The sequence below is a fragment of the Alligator mississippiensis genome, chromosome 2, assembly GCF_030867095.1.
Source record: "Alligator mississippiensis isolate rAllMis1 chromosome 2, rAllMis1, whole genome shotgun sequence".
Lineage (NCBI taxonomy): Eukaryota > Metazoa > Chordata > Crocodylia > Alligatoridae > Alligator > Alligator mississippiensis.
Window position 1 is genome coordinate 24,948,722 of NC_081825.1, and position 19,499 is coordinate 24,968,220.

The 19,499-nt window shown below is 46.1% G+C and overlaps 1 protein-coding gene across 7 annotated transcripts in view; it reads right to left on the reverse strand.

Moving 5' to 3' along the window:
• The window catches only part of SORCS2 (sortilin related VPS10 domain containing receptor 2), a 937,533-nt gene that overhangs the window by 81,019 nt on the left and 837,015 nt on the right, over nucleotides 1–19,499 (reverse strand). For all 7 annotated transcript variants that reach the window (XM_059721554.1, XM_059721553.1, XM_059721552.1 and 4 more), the window contains exons 13-14: nucleotides 11,060–11,151; nucleotides 9,796–9,903 (exon numbers count right to left, since the gene is read on the reverse strand). In XM_059721554.1, coding sequence (XP_059577537.1) covers nucleotides 9,796–9,903; nucleotides 11,060–11,151 — 200 coding nt within the window. The remainder of the gene's footprint in view (nucleotides 1–9,795; nucleotides 9,904–11,059; nucleotides 11,152–19,499) is intronic.

Genomic DNA, 19,499 nt, shown 5'->3' on the forward strand with positions numbered 1-19,499 from the left:
GCTGCCTAGCACCACAGACCATTCAGGGCTGCAGGGTGTTGCAGATTCCTGACAAGCCTGCCAGCATCCAGGGCCAGCTGTAGGCAGCTACTGGCCATGGGGGCCAGCTCCAGCCTAAGGCCCATAGATCAGCAGCCTGTTCAAAGCCTGCAGGTGCTGTGGGCCTTTGGCTCACTGTGCAGCTGCCAGTCCTGCACTGTGCCCCAGCACTGGGCATTGCAGGCAGCTACCCAGGCCCAGCAGCACAGGGACAGCTGCGTGGAGGTTTGGAGAATCAGCATGGGAGCCCCAATGGATTCATCATTTCCCACAGGGCCCCAATTGGTCCATGAAGGAGACTGGCAACCTCATGGTGCTATGGGGAAGGTGGCCATGACTTTGATATATATTCCCGGGAGGCACTGCCCACGGTGTTCCTGCCTGGTCTTGATCCCTATTTCTTCTGTGGGGCTCCAAAACCTCCGCTTTACCCCAGCCTAGCCTCTCCAGATGGTGTTCACAATATTCTTCCACAGCCAGGTCGTAGTGCTGCCTGTTGTGGTCTTATTTTTGGTCCCCTACCCCAGGGTGTCCTTGAGCCTCTTTTGGGTGCACCCTTCCAGGGGGTGGTCTTGGCCTGTGCTCAAGAAATCAAAAGAAACAGCAAAAAACAAAGAAAACCCCGGCTGCTTCTCAGCCTTCTTGTCAAGCTCCGGCAATGTCCCTTTTACTTGTGATCAGGTGCTCAACATCCCAATCACCATAATCCAGACAAAAAAAATCCCTTAGTCCATTCTTTGCTATGTGCTAGCCTGCCCTGCACCCCTATGAACGTTCACAGTCTCTTTGGGGTCTCCCCCATGTGCAGGAAGGCTCTACCGGTGGCTGTAGTTTTTTTTTTCCCCTCAGGCCCTCCTCCAGGTCCTCTGTTGAAAAACTCCACTCTGAAGATTCTCTTAGGCCTTGTGGACTCCCTTGCTCTGAATCCTCAGCTGCAGCTCCGCTCCAGAGATTACCACCGGCCACGTGTGTGCAGGCCTCTGCCTGCCTCAGGGTCACTCCCGCAACGTTCCTCAGGCATGTTCCACATTCTTTGCCTGCTGGGACGCTCAGCCGCTCCCCGCTCCCTGCAGCCTGAAGGGTACTGATCCCTCTCTGACCCTCTCCGGGGTCGGAAATACCTTTGGGTGGCCTCCCTCCACCAATCCTGAGTGAGAGGCTGCTCCAAAAGTTGGGTGGGTATTTTCCTTCCTTTCCGGTCTCCAGCTGTAGCCCTGCTGGCCCTCCATGTTGTGAGTTTTGTCTTATTCCTTCACAGGCACCTTGAACACTGTGTGCGCCAGCACATCCTGGAGGGCACTACACATCTCCAGGTCAGCCTTCCCAGCAGTGGCCAGCCTACCCTATATATATTGCATATATAGCTATATAGCAATATATATAGCTTTGGCAGGATTTAATTTTTATCAGTAACTGTTGATAAACATCGATTTCACCTTACACTCATTGACCGAGAACATATTTCCATAGTTAATCACTGAAATTCATATAAAAAGGATGTAAGAAAAATTATAGATAATGGAGTGCATGATGACAGGAGGAGCAGTCCTATAGAACTATGCTGACTGTAGTTTGGATGGCAACTCCCAGAAACCCCAGGGGACTGGAAACAATGGAAGAGGAAGTGATAAAGTGTCCGAGGGAGCTATGGGTGAGCAGAGCTGGGACAGATGGCACTTCTGCTGCTCAGCTGGCAGCAGTCCTACAGTAGTTACGTTTGTCATTAATAAATTGCCTTTTCCCCAAACCCCTAATTTCATGCAATTCTGAAAATTTCAATCGATAAAAAATGAAACAAATGCTTAAAATAAGCATCAATATTATCTGTCAAAATTATTAAAAAATAAAAATCCAATTGTATCAAGATATATATAGGCTTGGTAGAATTAGATTGCTATATTTTATACTTAAAATTTACAATCACATTCTATATCCTTCTATCTTATGGTTTTATACTACTGCTCATAAACATAGTACCTGAACCCCTTAAACATATAATCAATAACAGCAGCAGTCCCTAATGAACTTCATGGAGTCTCTGAATCACTTTCCATGTCTGGGAAAAATTTCTGCTTAGTGTGTTCCACTGTTTGATACAGAGCTTTGTTTGGCTTGTTTTTTGATGAAGAGAAAGGAAGTTTGGTTGTATGGGGTTCTCAAAGCTATGACTGGGTGTATCTACGTAAGACACTTCACTGCACTGTCCAGGAGCCCCACACCCCCTGAACACAGGTGCCATGGGCTTGGCAGCAGCACAGGAGACAGGGTGGCCTGCAGGAGGAGAAGTGGGGGAGTGGGATCTGGAGTGACAGTAGGTGCTGCCAGAAGGCTGGTGTGGGAAAAGGACAGGGGAGGCAGGCTACCCATGGCTAGCACCCAGCAGCCCACCAGCCCCTTGGGAGTGAGCTGGGATAGGGGGCTCAGCTGGCAGTCAGCTGGGCCTAGGCCTACCCAGCTGACTTACCATGATCCCTGGGTACCTGTGCATGCCCAACCCCCAATCTGATGTTGGGCATCACATGGGCCCCTGGTACAGAGCATTTTCTCTTAGAAATGTTGCAAACTCTCAAAAACAGCTTCTTTCTCATGGCTCTGCAGGCCCTGCAGCTGCACACAGGGGAGAGGCCACAGTGGCAGCTGGGATACAGTCTCAGTGTTGCTGTAACCCATGCTGGGACCCTGTGGATGTGCCAGCTCTGCAGAAGGACCCAGAAGTGCACCCTCCTCCTAGGCCAGCTAGTGATGGCTGCAGAGGACCTCCGGCAGACAGATGTGTGTGGTGGGCAGAGGACATCACCCATGAGGATGCAAAGGACCAGGCAGACCATGAATTTAGGGTGCAGCTCCTGGCCCTGGAGTCCCTCCAGGAGCAGGGTGTGCTCATGGCCAGGGCAGTGGAGGACATGGAGGATGACCACCAGGTGCTGAACACCATCCTGGCCCTGGCAGTTGCCTTCTTGCCATCTGCTGTCCTGCCCCTGACTGTAGCCCTGCCTAGCCCCTGGTAGCCACCCACTGCCTAGTAGCAGGCCCCATCATTGTCCCAGATAGAGGTCCATCATCACCTCCACAGGCCAGAAGCCCCTACCCTGGTCCCCTGCCTGCCCCAGCTCTACATAGGTGTGGAGCTGGAGCTGCCTGCAGCAGGCCCAGGACAGTGCACTGGCCCTGCTGGTCCTGGCCACCAGCTGCTGGAGAGGGAGTCACCCATGCTGGGGGACCAGCATGCTGGGGGACCAACAGCTGCAGTCGCGAGGCTTGGTGCAGTGTGTACATCTATAGGCAAACAGCCAGACCAGGGTAGTGGAGCTTGTCCCTAGGCTCCATCCCCTAGGTGCTCACACTCCATGGCCACACACCCCTGGAGGGTACTTACAAAACCCACCACATTGTAAATAGTTTGCATAGGCAAGAAGGTGTTTTACTGTTGGTGGGTGGGGTAGGTAGTGGAGGGACTCTGCTGTTGCAGAGGGAAGGGGGATGTGCTCTGCTGTTGGGTAGGGAGGCAGGGGTCTCTTTGTTGGGGAAGGGTCTGTTTGATGTGAGGGGAATAAAGTGGTGTTCTGAGATGTGTCTGCAGTGAGTATAGTGCTGGGAGTGGATGGTCCATTGGCAGCTGTCCAGATGGGCTACACTAGGGAGTACAGGAGGAGTTGGTTGCCCAGCACCTCTCGCACCCAGTGTCCTGGCCCGCTTGCAGGTGCGTGGCTCACCCAGGGCCTCTGCAGAGATGGCCTACCATTGTTGCTGCTGCCACAGCTGATGCTCCCACTGCCAGTTGTCCTCTGCCCACTGTGTCTCCTCTGCACAGGCCTCACAAAACTGGACCTCACAGATGTTATGCAGCATGCAGGCAGCAATGATGACTTGAGGGATGTTGTCCTTGGTGAACTCAAGGCAGACGGTGAGGGTGTGCCAGCATCCCTTGAGGCGGCAAAAAGCACACTCCATCAGGGCGTGGGTTTGGCCCAACAGCAGTTAAAGTGGGTTTGGTGGGGGCCCAGCTGTCTGGCATAGGGCTGCATAAGCCAGGGCATGAGCAAGTAGGTGAAGTCTCCATTGAGGAGGGGAAGGAGCACCACAGTGCCCAGCTGAAGGCCTGGCACCCCCAGTGTGAAGCGCCCATTCTGCACTAGAGCTAGCAGGGCAGAATTCAGAAATACATGGGTGTCATGGGCACTGTCCACCCAGACAGCACTCACATTGGTGAAAGCATCATGATGGTTGAAGATAGCCTGGAGCACAATATAGTGAAAGTCCCTCTAGCTGTAGAAGGGGTGGTTGTCATAGGGCAGGCAGGTGATGGAAATGTATGTCCCGTTGAGGGTGCTGATACACTAGGGGAATCCCAGGGCATGGAACCCTGCCTCCACCACCAGGGGGTGATTCACCTGGAGCACTGTGTGCCCCAGCATGCCCAGGAGATTACTCACACTTCCAGGTTAGCCTGCCCCGCAGTGGCCTTGCCCACCCCAAAGAGGTGGCCCATATAGTGGAGGGTGGTGGGCATGGCCAGGTTCCACAGGGCGAGGGTCAGTCAGGTGTCTGCAGGGAAGGGCTGTTGCATGGCGATGCCCTGCTGCTCTAGGTGCAGGCAGAGCTGCTCCAGGAATTCAGGAAGGTGACCGGGTCACTCCAGCCACTGTTAATCATCCCAAGTCTGCTGAACTATGTGCAGGCACCACTCCTGAAGAACCCAGAGGCAGCCTGGATGGAGGCCCAGAAGGGTGTCGATGTTCCCAGTGGTGGTATCAAGCAGCACATCATCAGTGTCCCTGCTGAGGTACAGCCAGCAGCATGGGGATACAGCTGGCAGCTACATGGTGCCCATGGCCCTGGGATGGTGCAATGCAGCCTGGCAGGTGGTCATTGTGCATCGGGGAGCTGGGAGGGCCCAGATGGCCATGGACCAGCTGGCAGTCAGCACAATGGGCTAGCAGGACAAGTGCAGTGGCCAGCAAGAGCCCAGAGCACTAGGCATTGCTGCCAGGGACAGAGGCTGAAGCAGCCTTAGCTAGGGGAGGCAGAGGTGGCAATGAAACAACTGTCATGTGCTGCCCTGCTCTGTGCACACTGCTCCTGGCCAGGGAAGGGCCTGGCCAGCTGTGGCCAGAGCCTTGAGCTCCCCTTGGTTGTGGCAAGGGCCCACTGCAGGGCCATAGGAAGTGGGAGCAGTGTGCTGCTAGGAACAGCAAATCTGTTCCCACATCCCTGCATGTATAGACACCTGCCTGGAAGCATTTATTCACAAGTAGTTTACTCTCAAGTAAACTGGTCCCAGATCAAATACATGTGTAGACTCACCCACTGAAGTGAAAATTTAAGCAGAATTCCAACCTCACTATTTAATCATAAGCAGTGTAACTGGTCAGTTTTGTGGCTTGGATGGGTGGTGCAGAGGTAGTGGCTGGAGGTTTGCTGCTGCAGGAGGTTGTCATCTTTTTTTGTCACTAATGTGCGATGCCTCCTCTCCACAGCAGCAAGTCTCTGGATGCTGTTTCTCCTATTCTGTGCACTGATGCTTTGCCCTCCTTACTACTGGAGCTATAGCTGCTGCAGGGAAGGTGCAGGGTGTGCATTGGGGGAGTGACCCCCAGCTCCATTCTGGCAGCTCCCACCTCTGTTAGGCAGCACCTCGAACTCAAGTCCCACTCACCCACCCATTGTTATGCTACTTCATAATTACTCTAATTTCCATGGTATCTAAAGGTAAGATTCAGAAAGCATCCTATGAACCTCCATCTTACACACTGCAACATCAAAAAAATTAGGTAACTAGCCTCAGTAGTGTGATTCAGGTAAATGCAGTTAGACTTGTAAGCTCAATGCAATATCCCACAATCCATTAAACAAGAATTGGCTGAAAACTCAATAATTTTGGGAGTGAGGATGGGACACCAGGAACCTTCTATGGGCTGTCTTTATCAATTGGTAGGGACCTACTGAATTCACGGCAGAAGTACAGTGTGCAGTGGCTCCTTTAATTTTGCATGTTCCCCTGCACGCACCTCACCCCTTGCCCCCTGCTCACTGCTGATTAAGAGAAGACTCGACCTCTCCCTCCTGATCAGCAGGGAAGCTAAAACTGTGGTTTTAAACATGGCACTGTTTTTGCCTCCCCACCAGTCAGCAGCAGACAGCAGCGCTATTCGGGGCCCCTCAGCCAATCAGTGGCAGGGGGCAAACACAGCACCATATTTAAGGCCACAGTTTTCACCTCCCCACTGGGTAAGGAGACAGCCACAAGCGGGGCCCTTCCACCAATCATCAGGGGGTGGGCACAGGGGAACCTGCAAGATGAAAGGAGACACTGTGCACCCCACTTCTGCTATGAATTTGGTAGGTCCCTATCATTTGACTACCGAATCATCCTTGCTCTTGCTTGCTGTTTTTCTGCCCCCGTGACTCTTCAATTCATGGCTCCCTAGATGCACAACTTCAATAGAAAGACTCAAGAATATCTTCATCCTAGCCTGGATTGTAGCCTGGTGGTTAGGGCACTCTTCTGGAAAGTGGAAGTGGACTGGAATCCCCTCAGGCTCTGGTGGACATCAGGTTCCTGGTATCCCATCCCTGCTCCAAGGGTTATTTTGGATTTTCATCCAGTTATTGTTTAGTGGAAAATGCATAAACCACCCCCACAACAGTGAATGGGCAGTAACCCCGCCTTCATTTTTGTCTTTCTTAAAGAAAGGGACCGGGACTATTGGTTTTTACATTGCTTATCCTTGCTGGGTGTTATTCCTACCAGATTTAACTCTTCCCGTGGCTCTGGGAAAAATGAATGTGCAACTCATTTGTGTGAGCAATCTGCAGAGACATGCTTGAAATCTGGGTATTTATGCAAACAAATGCCCATTGCGATGCCTAAGGGGACACTTGTGTGCATCACTGTGATAACTACCCACATAAATTAAATTTCTGTATAAATCAGCTAGGACTTCTCCATTTTGGAAACTTAGCCCTAAGAATAAATTATAATCAGGACCAATGGAAATTATGGAAATGTATGCTTTTTGCCTTGAAAATGGATTTTCTCTTTCTTTGCATTATTTTTGGAAGCAGTGAGGATTAACTATTCACATGTGAGCTCACAGTGATTGAAAATGTGGTTCTACTCTGGAAATCACTCTCAAATTCTGGCCTGACTATGTGTTTACCAATTCAAAAAAAACTTTTGATGTGTATACTGAACCTATTGATATGGAAACAATGAAACACATAGATGAACTCTTACAATGAAATTCATGTACAGTAACTTCCGAAAATACAATGACAAATTATTTTCCTTACACCATCTATCTACGGTATTAATGCCATAATCTCTGAAATTGTGTAAATGGGCCTACAACAGGAAAAACAGTTCAGCAGCATCTTTTAGCTATGACATGTGGCAATGGCAGATCTAAGCTCATAAAAATTGATTCTTGTTCCCCCAAAGTTTCTAAAGACTGGGTACTTCAAAATCACCAAAGACAGACTGGTATTATGACTCCCTGACTATATTCCCTTGCCAGACCAAGCTGTTTATGCCACAGTCTGGTAGCAGTAGTTAACAAAACAAGTCCTAAATCCCATTTTGGCTAAGGATATGTGCAATGGGGTCCTGCCCCAGGGGTGGTCATTTTGCCCTGGTAGCCCCCCCTCATCAACTTTACTTTCTTTGGTCAATCTCCCCTTCAACTCACCTGCCACATCTTGAAGTAATTATCCTTTTAGACAAAAGGAAGGCTTCCCAGGGCTGCCTAAGTGAGATTGCATACCTCTAAACACAGATGTCACTGCTCATCACCTTAAGTGCTAATTATGTAGCCTCTTCATCTCCCCTTTTGGCCATGCCCAAGCCTCACAGATATTAACAATCACTTCCCTGTCATTGGGTGTTAAGTCTCATTGGGCATTAAGACCCATGTCTCATCCATGGGCTTTCAGCCCCAGCATCAACTCCAATCAATGTGAGCCTCTAAACCTGGAACAATCTCTGCCACTACAGGGGCTCCTGGCTCCTGTGCCTTTAATCGTCCTGGCCCCTCCTGGCCTCAGGCCTCTGTACCTCAAATAATCTCAGCCCCTCTTGGGCTCAAGCCTGCATTCTCTGTTCCTCCAGGACTCAGGTCTCGTTACCTCCAACAGACTTCATCCCTCCTGGGCTATGGGCCCCTCTGGCCCTGGTTCTCGCCCTTCCTGGGCTATGGGCCCCTAATCCTGGTTCTTGCCCCTTGTGGGATATAGGTCCCTGACCCTGCCTGCTCTCATTCCTCTTCAGCTGTGGTCTTTCTCCTTGGCCATGGGCCCTATCCCTCAGGCCCTGGCCCCACTCCCGAGTCAGTTGAGACCTTCACTGTCCCTACAGTCTCAGTCCCTAAACCACCAGTCTTGCCTACTCCATCTCAAGTATTAGTCAGGAGCCTTGCTACAGTTCTCTTACTCAGAAGCTCTTCTCTCCATGGCTCTGCCTAGCTCCAGCCCTGGATTTATTTCCTGAAAGCCCAGCTCCTTTTGGGTCATGTGTGGCTCCCTTGATTGCTCTCTGCCTCTCCTGCAGCCTGCCTTCCCTTAAAGTAGCAGGAGCACCAAGCTCCCTGCTACAATATGTCTACACAGCAGAGTTCAGTGCTATCTAGAAATACCTGATATGGTTCTGAACAAGTTACCAGAAGCAATATCCCTGTGGTAATTCAATGTACCATCCAGGTTAATACACTCCCGTATTAAAACAAATATACATACGCATGTATACATACATATTTTATGTATAGATATATCATAGCATGGAAGAAACATTGGGGAAAAGAGAGAAATTCTGAAGAGAAAGCTTCAACTTCCTTCTAAACGATACAGTTCAAATGAAAGGCAACAAGAGTAGAGCCGCTCAAAAGTCTAAAGGCAACTCCAGATCTAGTCCTCAGTCAAATGCAATGTAATCAGCCTACTTTCCAAGTCCAATAAGGGTAGACATGAGGTTACATCAATAGATGGTAGGAAAGCTTCTAGCTCCTAAGCAGTCCCCAAATATGTACAAAGGTGGTGAAAGCCCCCTTCTTGCTTCTCCTACGATTCCTGAAGACAACACAAGGATGGAGAAAGGACTATCAAAGCTCTTGTCTATAATTTGTGCTTTTGAGTCTTTGTTCCAGATGGTTTAAAAATATGAGTATTTTTGCTTAGATGGACACAAGCCTACCCCTTGGATCCAGTTATCCCAGATTTTTAAGCAATGCAGCTAAAGAACCAAATTTTGTGCTATATGCTTATTTAAAATTCTATTAATAGCATATGCCACAATAACTACAGAGAAGTAGTGAGACTGTGTATTCATTACAGGGTACTTGGTTAGACATCATTTACTGCAATGCTAGGTTACTAAGACAACAGTTTATTGGTTTACTATGAGAAGATAATTTCCATAACAGAAAAGGTTAGGAACCTATTATTAGCAAACAACACCTTAGAGACTACAAGAAACAGGACAAAAATATGGAAGATGATGATTTTTACCTACCATTTTTCAAATGTGCATTTACACCCATTATTCCCCACTGTTCCAGGTCATGACTATGAAATACAAAATATAAAACACTACACTTCATGTTTATAGTTGAAATGTTTGACTTTGGGCAGGTTGCATTACAGTGCTGTTCAGTCCTGCTCATTGTAAAAGCTCATTTGATTGCAAGCCACCAAAGCCACTGATTCATAGACCACTTGAGTTCAAGGTTAAACACTGAAGGGTAGCCTGAATGAATAGTGACTTACGTCATGACTAATGTCTCATCTCCAGGTTCACTGAGTAGTCCATCTACAAAAACTGAAGTGCTGGTAAAATTATGTGTACTCCATGTCTGGCCCTCATCAATGCTGAATCTGTAAAAAGAGAAATGCCCTCTGTTCACTGCAGTCCTTCAATAAATAGCCTCATTATTATTGTATTACACTGAATGAAATCTTAAAGCAGTTGTACTCAAAATTCAGTTATTTGCCTAGTTAAAATAACAAAGTAAATGTGATGCCTCCCTTAACAGCAAATCTAAGGGCTTGACATCTTCATTAAACAATGTTACTGTTAAACTGGCTGCAGGCTGCATGACCAGACTGTCTCAGTTATGTCAGTGCTGAAGGCTGTCACTGCACTATCCTGCTATTTTCCTAAGAGCCTATTATTGGTTTCATTTTACTAAGTTCATTGTTGTGAGAGGTGTCTGCACTATAAAGACTATTTTCACATACTTCCTGGATCATTTTGGCTATAACATCACTCCAACACTACCAAAACTATAAACACTATCACATTTCACAAATTCACTCATTTTGTCAAGTGGTTTCTAAGGATGTTGAAAGGACAAGACAGTGTGAATTAAAACATAAGTTAATGTTCAGGCTACATTTTCTTTCTGCACCCAACCACTGTGACTCCAGAAATCCCTTCTCTTTCCTAAATTTAGTCCCAGTCTCTCAAATGTTTTATTAACATTATCCTTTTCTCCAGACAACTGGTCATATACCCACACTGTTATAAGCATCATGAGTAAATATTAGTAGTAGTATGTAAAGCAGAGGACAAAGTGTTTGTGATCAATACATGTCCATTACTCATAGAAGCCCAGAAGTTCAGACCATTGCCAGATTCCAATGTGGATAGTTATATTCTATCTACCTAAATACTCCTGCAGTAATTTCAGTGTTGACCCCAAACCTCACTTCAAATTCATCATATACTATCAAGTTACCGAATTTCAATGGTGAATTAAGAGATCCCCATATGTAGTTTATACTTTGGGAGCCTTTTGAAAGGCCTAGATCGATGCAAGACAATATTATTATTAATCATTGTACTAATGGCATAATTAGGTAACCTTAAACAAAATGTTCATCTGCAGTTTGTTGGTTTAATGAATGTTAAATTAAGGTGACTCCACCTGGGTTTCTAATGCATACATATTGAAATGCTCATTTTAAGCTCCAAACTATAATTGAGGTCTTAAATTTGTAATAGCCATACTATAACTGACTGGAGCATTACTTGAGTATTTTCAGAGGGATAGAAGTGTCTTTGATGGCCACAATAACTCCACCATGGTCCAGATACAAGATATGATGTTCTTCTTCAAAAACCTAGAAAGTGGACAGCAAAAGAGCAACTGAACAGGTGTCTAAGCCATCAGAAATAAAACGCATTCTTGAAATATGATTAAAACAATTATGAGGTTTTAGCTGTTTGGAACCATCTACTTTTTAAACTCAATAGTATGTAAGAATTAATTTTATCCAGTAATGTACACAATTATTATAAAGCTGGTTACATAATGTGAATTGATTTCTCCAAGTTGTGGATTTCTCTAAGTTGAAAACGAAATTTAAGGTAATAAATCAGGGTATGTTCAGGTTCAAACCACAGTCAGGTTAAACAACCCATAATGATCTCAGTCCAGATGTGTACTCACAATGGCATTCCTGACCCTTTATATAGCTTTTTGTGACTTATAACTTTACTTAGAATAGTTGTCATATAGTTTATTGGCATTAGAAAACAGCATGCCTTGTAGTATAATATCAAGAAAAACAAAAAAATATTTCTGCCCATGAGATTCTAACATATTCTCTAAGGTATGAAGTCTATAATGCACCTGGTATGAGTTTTGTTTCCTGTGTAGAGTCTACTATCAATAGTGTATTTGTCTAACTTCAAACATTGTATGATGTTAATAGGTCACTCTGAGTTCTGAATGGTCAGGCTATGTGATGCTGACTCAGTGATACAAGGGAGATGTACTGAACAAGGACATATTCAAGGACAAATGTGTTTTTTTCCATTCCCACAGTTCAATAAATCACAGAAGAAAACCTCATTGGAAGAATTCCTGATTCTCATTATTCTGGCTGATCATAAGCTATTGAAAATGCAGCCAACTAGCCAAATGGAAATGAGGGTATAGTGGTTACAAAGAAGAGATTTATCAGCTGTTAGTACATGATGATATCTGAGAGACAGAGTTACTTTATATTTTAAGTATAAGAAAATCTTTGGCTATCTTACAACACATTCCCAGGTAACTATTGATCTATGTATACAGAAGACTTAAAAGAGACATAAAACGAAGAAGATTAAAAACATTCTTTGAAAGCCCAGATCTGAAGTAACTGATGAAACATGAGTTGAAGGAAAGAAAAAAAAATCCCAAAAGCTTACTCTGCATCACTGGAAACAATAAATAAATAAATACATTTACTTGATACATCTGAGGTTTGCTCCTGCAGTCCATGAAACTTTCTTTGACATGGCATCAGGAGATAAAGTGGGAGTTAATGCACACCCCATGGAAATATAAAATAGACCTTTAACCCATCAAATGGCTTCACACGACAAAAGGTGAAAAAGACAATGGTTTGTTTTGCTTCACCTTTGTAATTGAAAAAATACTGACAATGCTAAATGCTTCTCTTTATTCATTTTAAAGCCATATAATTGAAAGTCTGAAGCACTGAAGAAAAGCCTTTACCTCCCAACACATCCAAATGTATTTCTAAGAATAAAGCAGCATTTAAAAAGGCAGGAAGAATCTAGTTAGAACCTTATCTGCCAACTGTTCTTTCTTGCCTTATTTAAAGGGAATACTTTAGTTGCAAAAGCCTTTGGATATTGCCAATTTGCAGACCAGCGTAAGAGACATTTATAGTCCTGTCTTCTTGTTACATTCAGCTGCATATTTTAAAAAAGCATTCAGTAATGGATAGATATTCATTTCAGATGCACTTCAAAGCGATCAGGTCAGATGCAGTAAGGTAAGCAAGGGAACTTTGGATCCTGATCCAAATCTTGTCTAAATTTCTGCTCAAATCCAGACCCTATTTCATCTCCCAGATGTACAAAAGCTTCTTACACAGATTTTAGAGTCTAATCCATATTTGTAAAGAGGAGTAGAATTGGAAACCCACCCACATTTTAGTCTACTGGTTAGGGTACTTGCCCAGGAAGTAGGAGGCTTAGGTTCCAGGCCCTCCTCAGCTAGTAGGGTTCCAACCAATGTCTCCTGTTACCCAAAACAGTGCCCCAGTCACCAGGCCACAGGCTAACAGGGGCTGAGGGCATCCTCTATCCATCCTGTTGAAGCTGGCCCATAGCAAAAGGGAAAGATATATGGAGTCAGAAGGAGCAAGCAAGAAGGAGTCTGACTCTGTGGCCCAGTGAATTCAGCCCTGGGTCCAGACCTCAGCTCTCAACGCTGCTTACGTTTTTGCATTAAGTACCCTTTGGATAAAACAAGTATTTCTGTGTATTCAGCCTACAAGCTCTGTGGACCAGAACCATCTCTTCCTATGTCTGCATGGCCCCAAGGTCAATACCAGTACTATTGTATTATACTACAATAAATCAGTGTTAAGAAAAACAATAAGGTCATCCTCAACACTAGATAAGCCAGAGCCTGTTAAAAATATAGACTGTGGAAAGCTAACCAAAGAGGCCAAAAGAAGGTGATATAGAACCAGGCTGAGAAAAGAATCCCATTCAAAGGTGGTCTTCATTTTCACCTGGTCTTGGTTTATACCTATTTAATATTGATTTGACAGTTCATCTTTCACATTTTAATATGCTATTTTTCTTGGTGCGATGGGCACAAAATTGTCCCCAAACCTACATAACTATGCTAAGTTTGCCTTATTTGAACTATATCTTCCTGTTTCATTTATACTTTTTTTTGGCATTTATCACATTTTTGGGATTTTTTTTCAAATTACCTTTTCTTTGTGCATCTCTCTTTTTTTCTTTTTTTTACTAAATTCCAGGTGACATCTTGATTTTAGTAAGGTTTTTGACATTTTTCACATGGTATTCTTATCTCTGAACACAGGAAATATGGTCTAGAGGTTTCCAAACTTTTTCTTATCGTATACCTCCTTCCAGATTTACCAGCTGCCTGTGTACCGCTACCAGCATATATTTTATATTTCAACCCCTTAAAGGCCAATTATTGTTATTATAATGAAAACTGAATCTGCCATTACACAATTTCTCCTACATAACCCCCCGAGATGTCTATCATATGTAGTACAGTTTGGGAACCCCTGGTCTAGAGGAAATCAATACAAGGTGGGTGTGCAGCAAGTTGAAAAGCAATGCTCCAATGGTTCACTATCACACTGGAGGACATTTCAACCTGCTCTCACATATTAGTTATCAGTGGTACACTGGCAGACTGGAGGATATTTAAGGTGGATTCCACAGAGATCTGTCCTGGTTTTGGATCTATTTGATATTTGCATTAATAACTTGGATGATAGAATAGGGAGTAACTTTAACTAATCTGCAGCTGCTACCACATTGGGAGGGACTGCAAGAAACTATGAGAATTCAAAGTGCGGTAGATAAATTGGAGAGATGGCCTGACATGATCAAGATGAAATTCTACAAAGACAAGTGCAAAGTACTGCACTTAAGAAGGAAAAAACAAAGGCACAAATACAAAATGAGGATTAACTGGCAAGGTAGCAGCACCACAAATAGGGTTCTGGAAGTTATAATGAAGCACAAAAATGAATATGAATCAACCATGTGATGTAACAAATGAAACTAATTTCATTCTGAGATACATTTGTAAGATACAGGAGATAATTATTTTTCTCTTCTTAGAGCTAGTGTTACTGTGTTCAGTTTTGATCATCACTTTAGGAGAGATGTAGACAAACTGAGAGAATCTAGAGGAAAACAATGAAAATGATAAGAGGTTTAGAAAATGGGACATAAGCAAAGAACTAAAGAAACTGGAATTGTTCTCTGTAGAAAAAGAATGCTAAGGGTAGGCATGATAAGCTTTCTAATATATAAAAGGCTATTATAAAGAGCAATGTCCAGTTGCCCTCCTTCCCCACTGGGGGAAGGAAAAGAAGAAATGGGCTTGAATGTCAGCCAAAATGATTTCGGCTAGCTACTTGGCCAATCCTTTTGACACTAAGAATATAAACAGATGTCACATTTATTATAGGACCAGTTGCACTACTTGTCCCAGAATGGAGAAGTTGTAGGATCAGCATGTCCACACGTTGCCGCAAGCTTAGAGCGCCTGAGTGCACCACCATTCTCCTGCCAGCAGGTAGCCAGAGACAGCGTACATCTGCAGCCGGAATAAAACCGATTGGAAAAGGATGACATCAGTGGGCTTGATGGCTGCCATGACTATGTCCACTGGCACTCAGAATGAGGAAGCAGCACTTGCAGGGGAAAGGCTCATGCATGTGCATGCTGCCAAACAATGCAGGGTCTATGACTATGTTCAACTCCTAATCTGTAGTAGAAGCCACCATCTTGAAGATATTTTGGCCACAGGCAGGGCCGTCCCTAGGGGGGTGCTAATCGGGGCGACCACCCTGGGCAGAAGGCGGGTGTGGGGCGGAGCTGCAGCAGCGGAGCCAAGCAGAGCAGCAGCTCTGCATCCAGCTGCTTGCTACCCCCACCGCTGATGCCGCCGCTGGCATTGGTGGCAGCAGCTTCTTTGGGTCTGGGGCCTGGATTGGAGTGGGGGCAAGGCCCTGCATGGGCTGATTTGTCCCAGGCTCCACACTCTGCTCAGGTCAGCTCTGGCCACAGGTCAGCATATTGTGGCCGAGCAAATGTGGGAGTTGCTCCAAATCACAAAGCTGTATTTATGGGTCAGAGAGATGAATACGGACTGGCAGGAGTGGATCATCATGGCCACCTGGACAACAAGCGGTGGCATGCAAGTTTCCACATGCCCAGGGGCACCTTTATGGAAATTTGCATTCAGCTTGCCCAACGCATATAGTGCTGGACAAAAGTGACGCAGGCATCTTTATCCATGGAGAAGTATGTTACCATCACTATATGGAAACTTGTGACCCTAGGTAGCTTTCAGTCCATAGCAAATCATTTTGGCATTGGCAAGTTGATAGCTGGAGAAGCAACATGAGAGGTGTGTCTGGCAATCCAACAGGTGATGACCCTGCATATTATGTACCTTGCTGACCCACAGGAGATTGTGGATGGGTTTGCCCACTTGGGGTTACCCAGTCGTGCTGGTGCTATCAATGGCACACACAGTCGCATCCTTCCCCTTGTGCACCATGGCTGTGAATTCAGCAACCAGAAGGGGTACTTGACTGTGCCTCAGGAAGTTGTGGACCACTGTAGGCACTTCACACATGTAAATACTGGCAGATCATGCAGGGTAATCAATGCCAGGATATTTAGGAGCTTCCTCTTCCATGATTTGATGGAGTGAAGAGAGGTCCCTAGGTTGAAAGAGTGACTACTAATGTATAGACTATGTGACTACTAATCAGGGACCCTGCCTACCCACTGCACCCCTGGCTGATAAGCTGTTCACTGGATGCTTGAAGGAACTGTTTAACTGCCAGCTCAACAGCTGCAGAATGGCTGTGGAGTGTGCTTACAGGCGCTCAAGGCTTGCTGGAGATACCTGAGGACACACACCAAAGCCAACAAGCACACTGTGCCCTGTTTTGTGAACTTTGGAAGCAAGCTGCACAACATCTGGAAAGCCACAGGGAGAACAAATTATTTGCTCAGAGCTCCCAACAGTCAGGGTGGAGTGGCCCCTGCCTCCTACAGAGGCCATACCTGAGAACTGCCAAATGGAGGCCAGGTTCCTGGCACTGTATGTGCATGAGAAGTGCTGGCTGACCACTTTTGCAGCCTCCGGGCTGAGGGTCAGAACAGTGAATCACAGAATGATGTCATGTATCCAATTAAACACTGTCAGCTGAACTCATGGTCTCATAAAGTTGTCGCTGTGGGAAGGAGGGAGAGTGTGCAGGGTGGGCATGTTAGGATGGAGAAATAGTCAGGAAAGGGAAGTGATCTGTGCTCCCAGGAACATGGAAGGAAGGAAGGTAGTGAAAAATTGGGCTGTGCAAGGTTGTGGGCTCCTCTAGACCTGGATGGTGAGAAAGAGATAGACAGGGAAGGAGGAATAGCTTTAGCTGGCTGTGCACATTTCCTCCCTGTCCTCCTTTTTGATCAACACTGGGCTGCAGAAGCCAAATCCTGCCTGGAGGGTGGGAGGGAGGGGGACACAGCTGGTGCTGAGCCAGGCAGACAATGCATTGAGCAGCTGGGTTTTTTTGGTGCTTTTCATGCCCCTGAATACTCCTGCCCCATACATACAGTGAATGTCACAGCCACAGGTTTGTGGTTTGGGACCCCATACACAGAGATGGTTTGATGACTGTTACAGATACCCCTCCAAAAAACAAAGATGAGTTCCATGAATTTTCTACTTTGTCTAAAGTGCCTATTAGCATACATGGGGGGGGGAGGGATGACATGACAGGGAAGTCCACAGGCATGTGGTCTGAGCACAGACACAAACTGCACTTCTGGTTGGGGAAGAGGGTCTTTGTTTAACTACCCAGAGAGCCATTGAGATTCCAGAGCACTCTGTCTCCTTACCTGCCAGCCCCCCCACCATTGCCCAACCTCTCCTTACCCAACCATAATGGGTAAGGAGAGGTTGCCACTTACCACCTCTAGAAGTGGGAGTTGAACTGTCACATACTGGGTTTTCTGGGGTATGGAGTCCCTGTTGGGAGAAGGCTGGTTAAGATGCTGAGCATAGGGGGTCAAGCTTGGAGTCCTAGTAGACTCCAAGATGAACATGAGTTGGCAGTGTGACGAAGCCATCAGAAAAGCCAATGGCACTTTATCGTGCATCAACAGATGCATGACGAATAGGTCCAAGGAGGTGATACTTCCCCTCTATTGGGTGCTGGTCAGACCGCAGTTGGAGTACTGCGTGCAATTCTGGGCGCCGCAATTCAAGAGGGATGCAGATAACCTGGAAAGGGTCCAGAGAAGGGCCACTTGTATGGTTAATGGCCTGCAGACCAAGCCCTATGACGAGAGACTAGAGAAACTGGACCTTTTCAGCCTCCTCAAGAGAAGGTTGAGAGGCGACCTTGTGGCTGCCTATAAGTTCATCACGGGGGCACAGAAGGGAATTGGTGAGGATTTATTCACCAAGGTGCCCCGGGGGGTTACAAGAAATAATGGCCACACGCTAGCAGAGAGCAGATTTAGATTGGACATTAGGAAGAACTTCTTCACAGTTAGAGTGGCCAAGGTCTGGAACGGGCTCCCAAGGGAGGTGGTGCTCTCCCCTACCCTGGGGGTCTTCAAGAGGAGGTTAGATAACCATCTAGCTGGGGTCATCTAGACCCAGCACTCTTTCCTGCCTATGCAATAGATAATCGGACTCGATGATCTATTGAGGTCCCTTTCGGCCCTAACATCTATGAATCTATGAAACTCCAGGCCCTCACTGTCCCACCCTGGGTCTATTGCAGAGTTTGCATGGCTTAGGCACATGGCCAGCAAGTCCATACATCTCAGCAGGAGGACCAGCAAGTCCCCAGTCTGACTCATTTTCAGCACTGCTGTGCTGGCCTGCAATGGTTGTGTGTCTTTGACCACAGTTGTGTTGGAGCTTTTATCATTTCCTGGGCAGCATGAGCCACTCTGTCCACCACATTTTTGACGCAACTATGTTGTTGAATAAAGATGTAGGAGACTTCCTTGTAGTAGGTGCATGTGACTTCACATGCACCCGACATATGGCTGCTGTCCCATGTCCTTATAAATTGTTGCTTCGGTACCTTGCACATAGACCAGTACTGGGCCCAGTTACGGTTATGTCCTTGGGCTGCCATTCCCTTCACAATCAATACAAAGACTGCTTGTTCCAATGGCTTGGCTGGAGAACCTACCAGTTCTCAGGTCTCAGTCCAGACAGTGATGAGTTCCACTGCATCCTACCTGGTCCACTTATTGCAATGCTTGTTCAAGACACTACACTGAAATTGAAAGGCCATGGCAGAGGGCGGATGGATGGATGTGTAGAGATATGGTGGTATGAACCTTCCTTAGTAAGTAGTAGATGTGTCCAATGACCTCTCCAACAACTGGCAGGTTAGGTAGATGGAGGTCCTGGGGATTGATGGTGTTTGAGGTTGCTTTAGTGGATGCAGGCTCCAATGCTGATCTTAGGTGACAGTAGCTATTAGGGACTTGCCATCTCTGTTCAGTAGAGTTCTGTGATCAGGGCTAGAGCAGCCACACAGAGTTCAAGAAGTGCCAGGACTGGGGATGAAGTGGTACACTGTGGGATGCTGAAGAACCAACTGACTTGCTTCTCCCACAATGATATAATGGGACAACTTTTCAGACATCCTTTGGAATAGCATGGGACAAACTGTTAACACCCCTTACTGAACATACCATTTTGGAGATTGTCCCACAACAAGAGCAACATTTGTGACATTTTCTCATTTTCCCCCATGACAAAGGTGACATCTGTTCATAGCATAAGGGTAGTGAAGCGCAGGAATGGGCAACATGGCTCAGCTTTCATTGGGGATTGTTAAGAACAGATTAAACAAACATCTATCAGGGATGGTCTGGGCAATCTTACCTCTGTCTCAGTGTAAGAAAG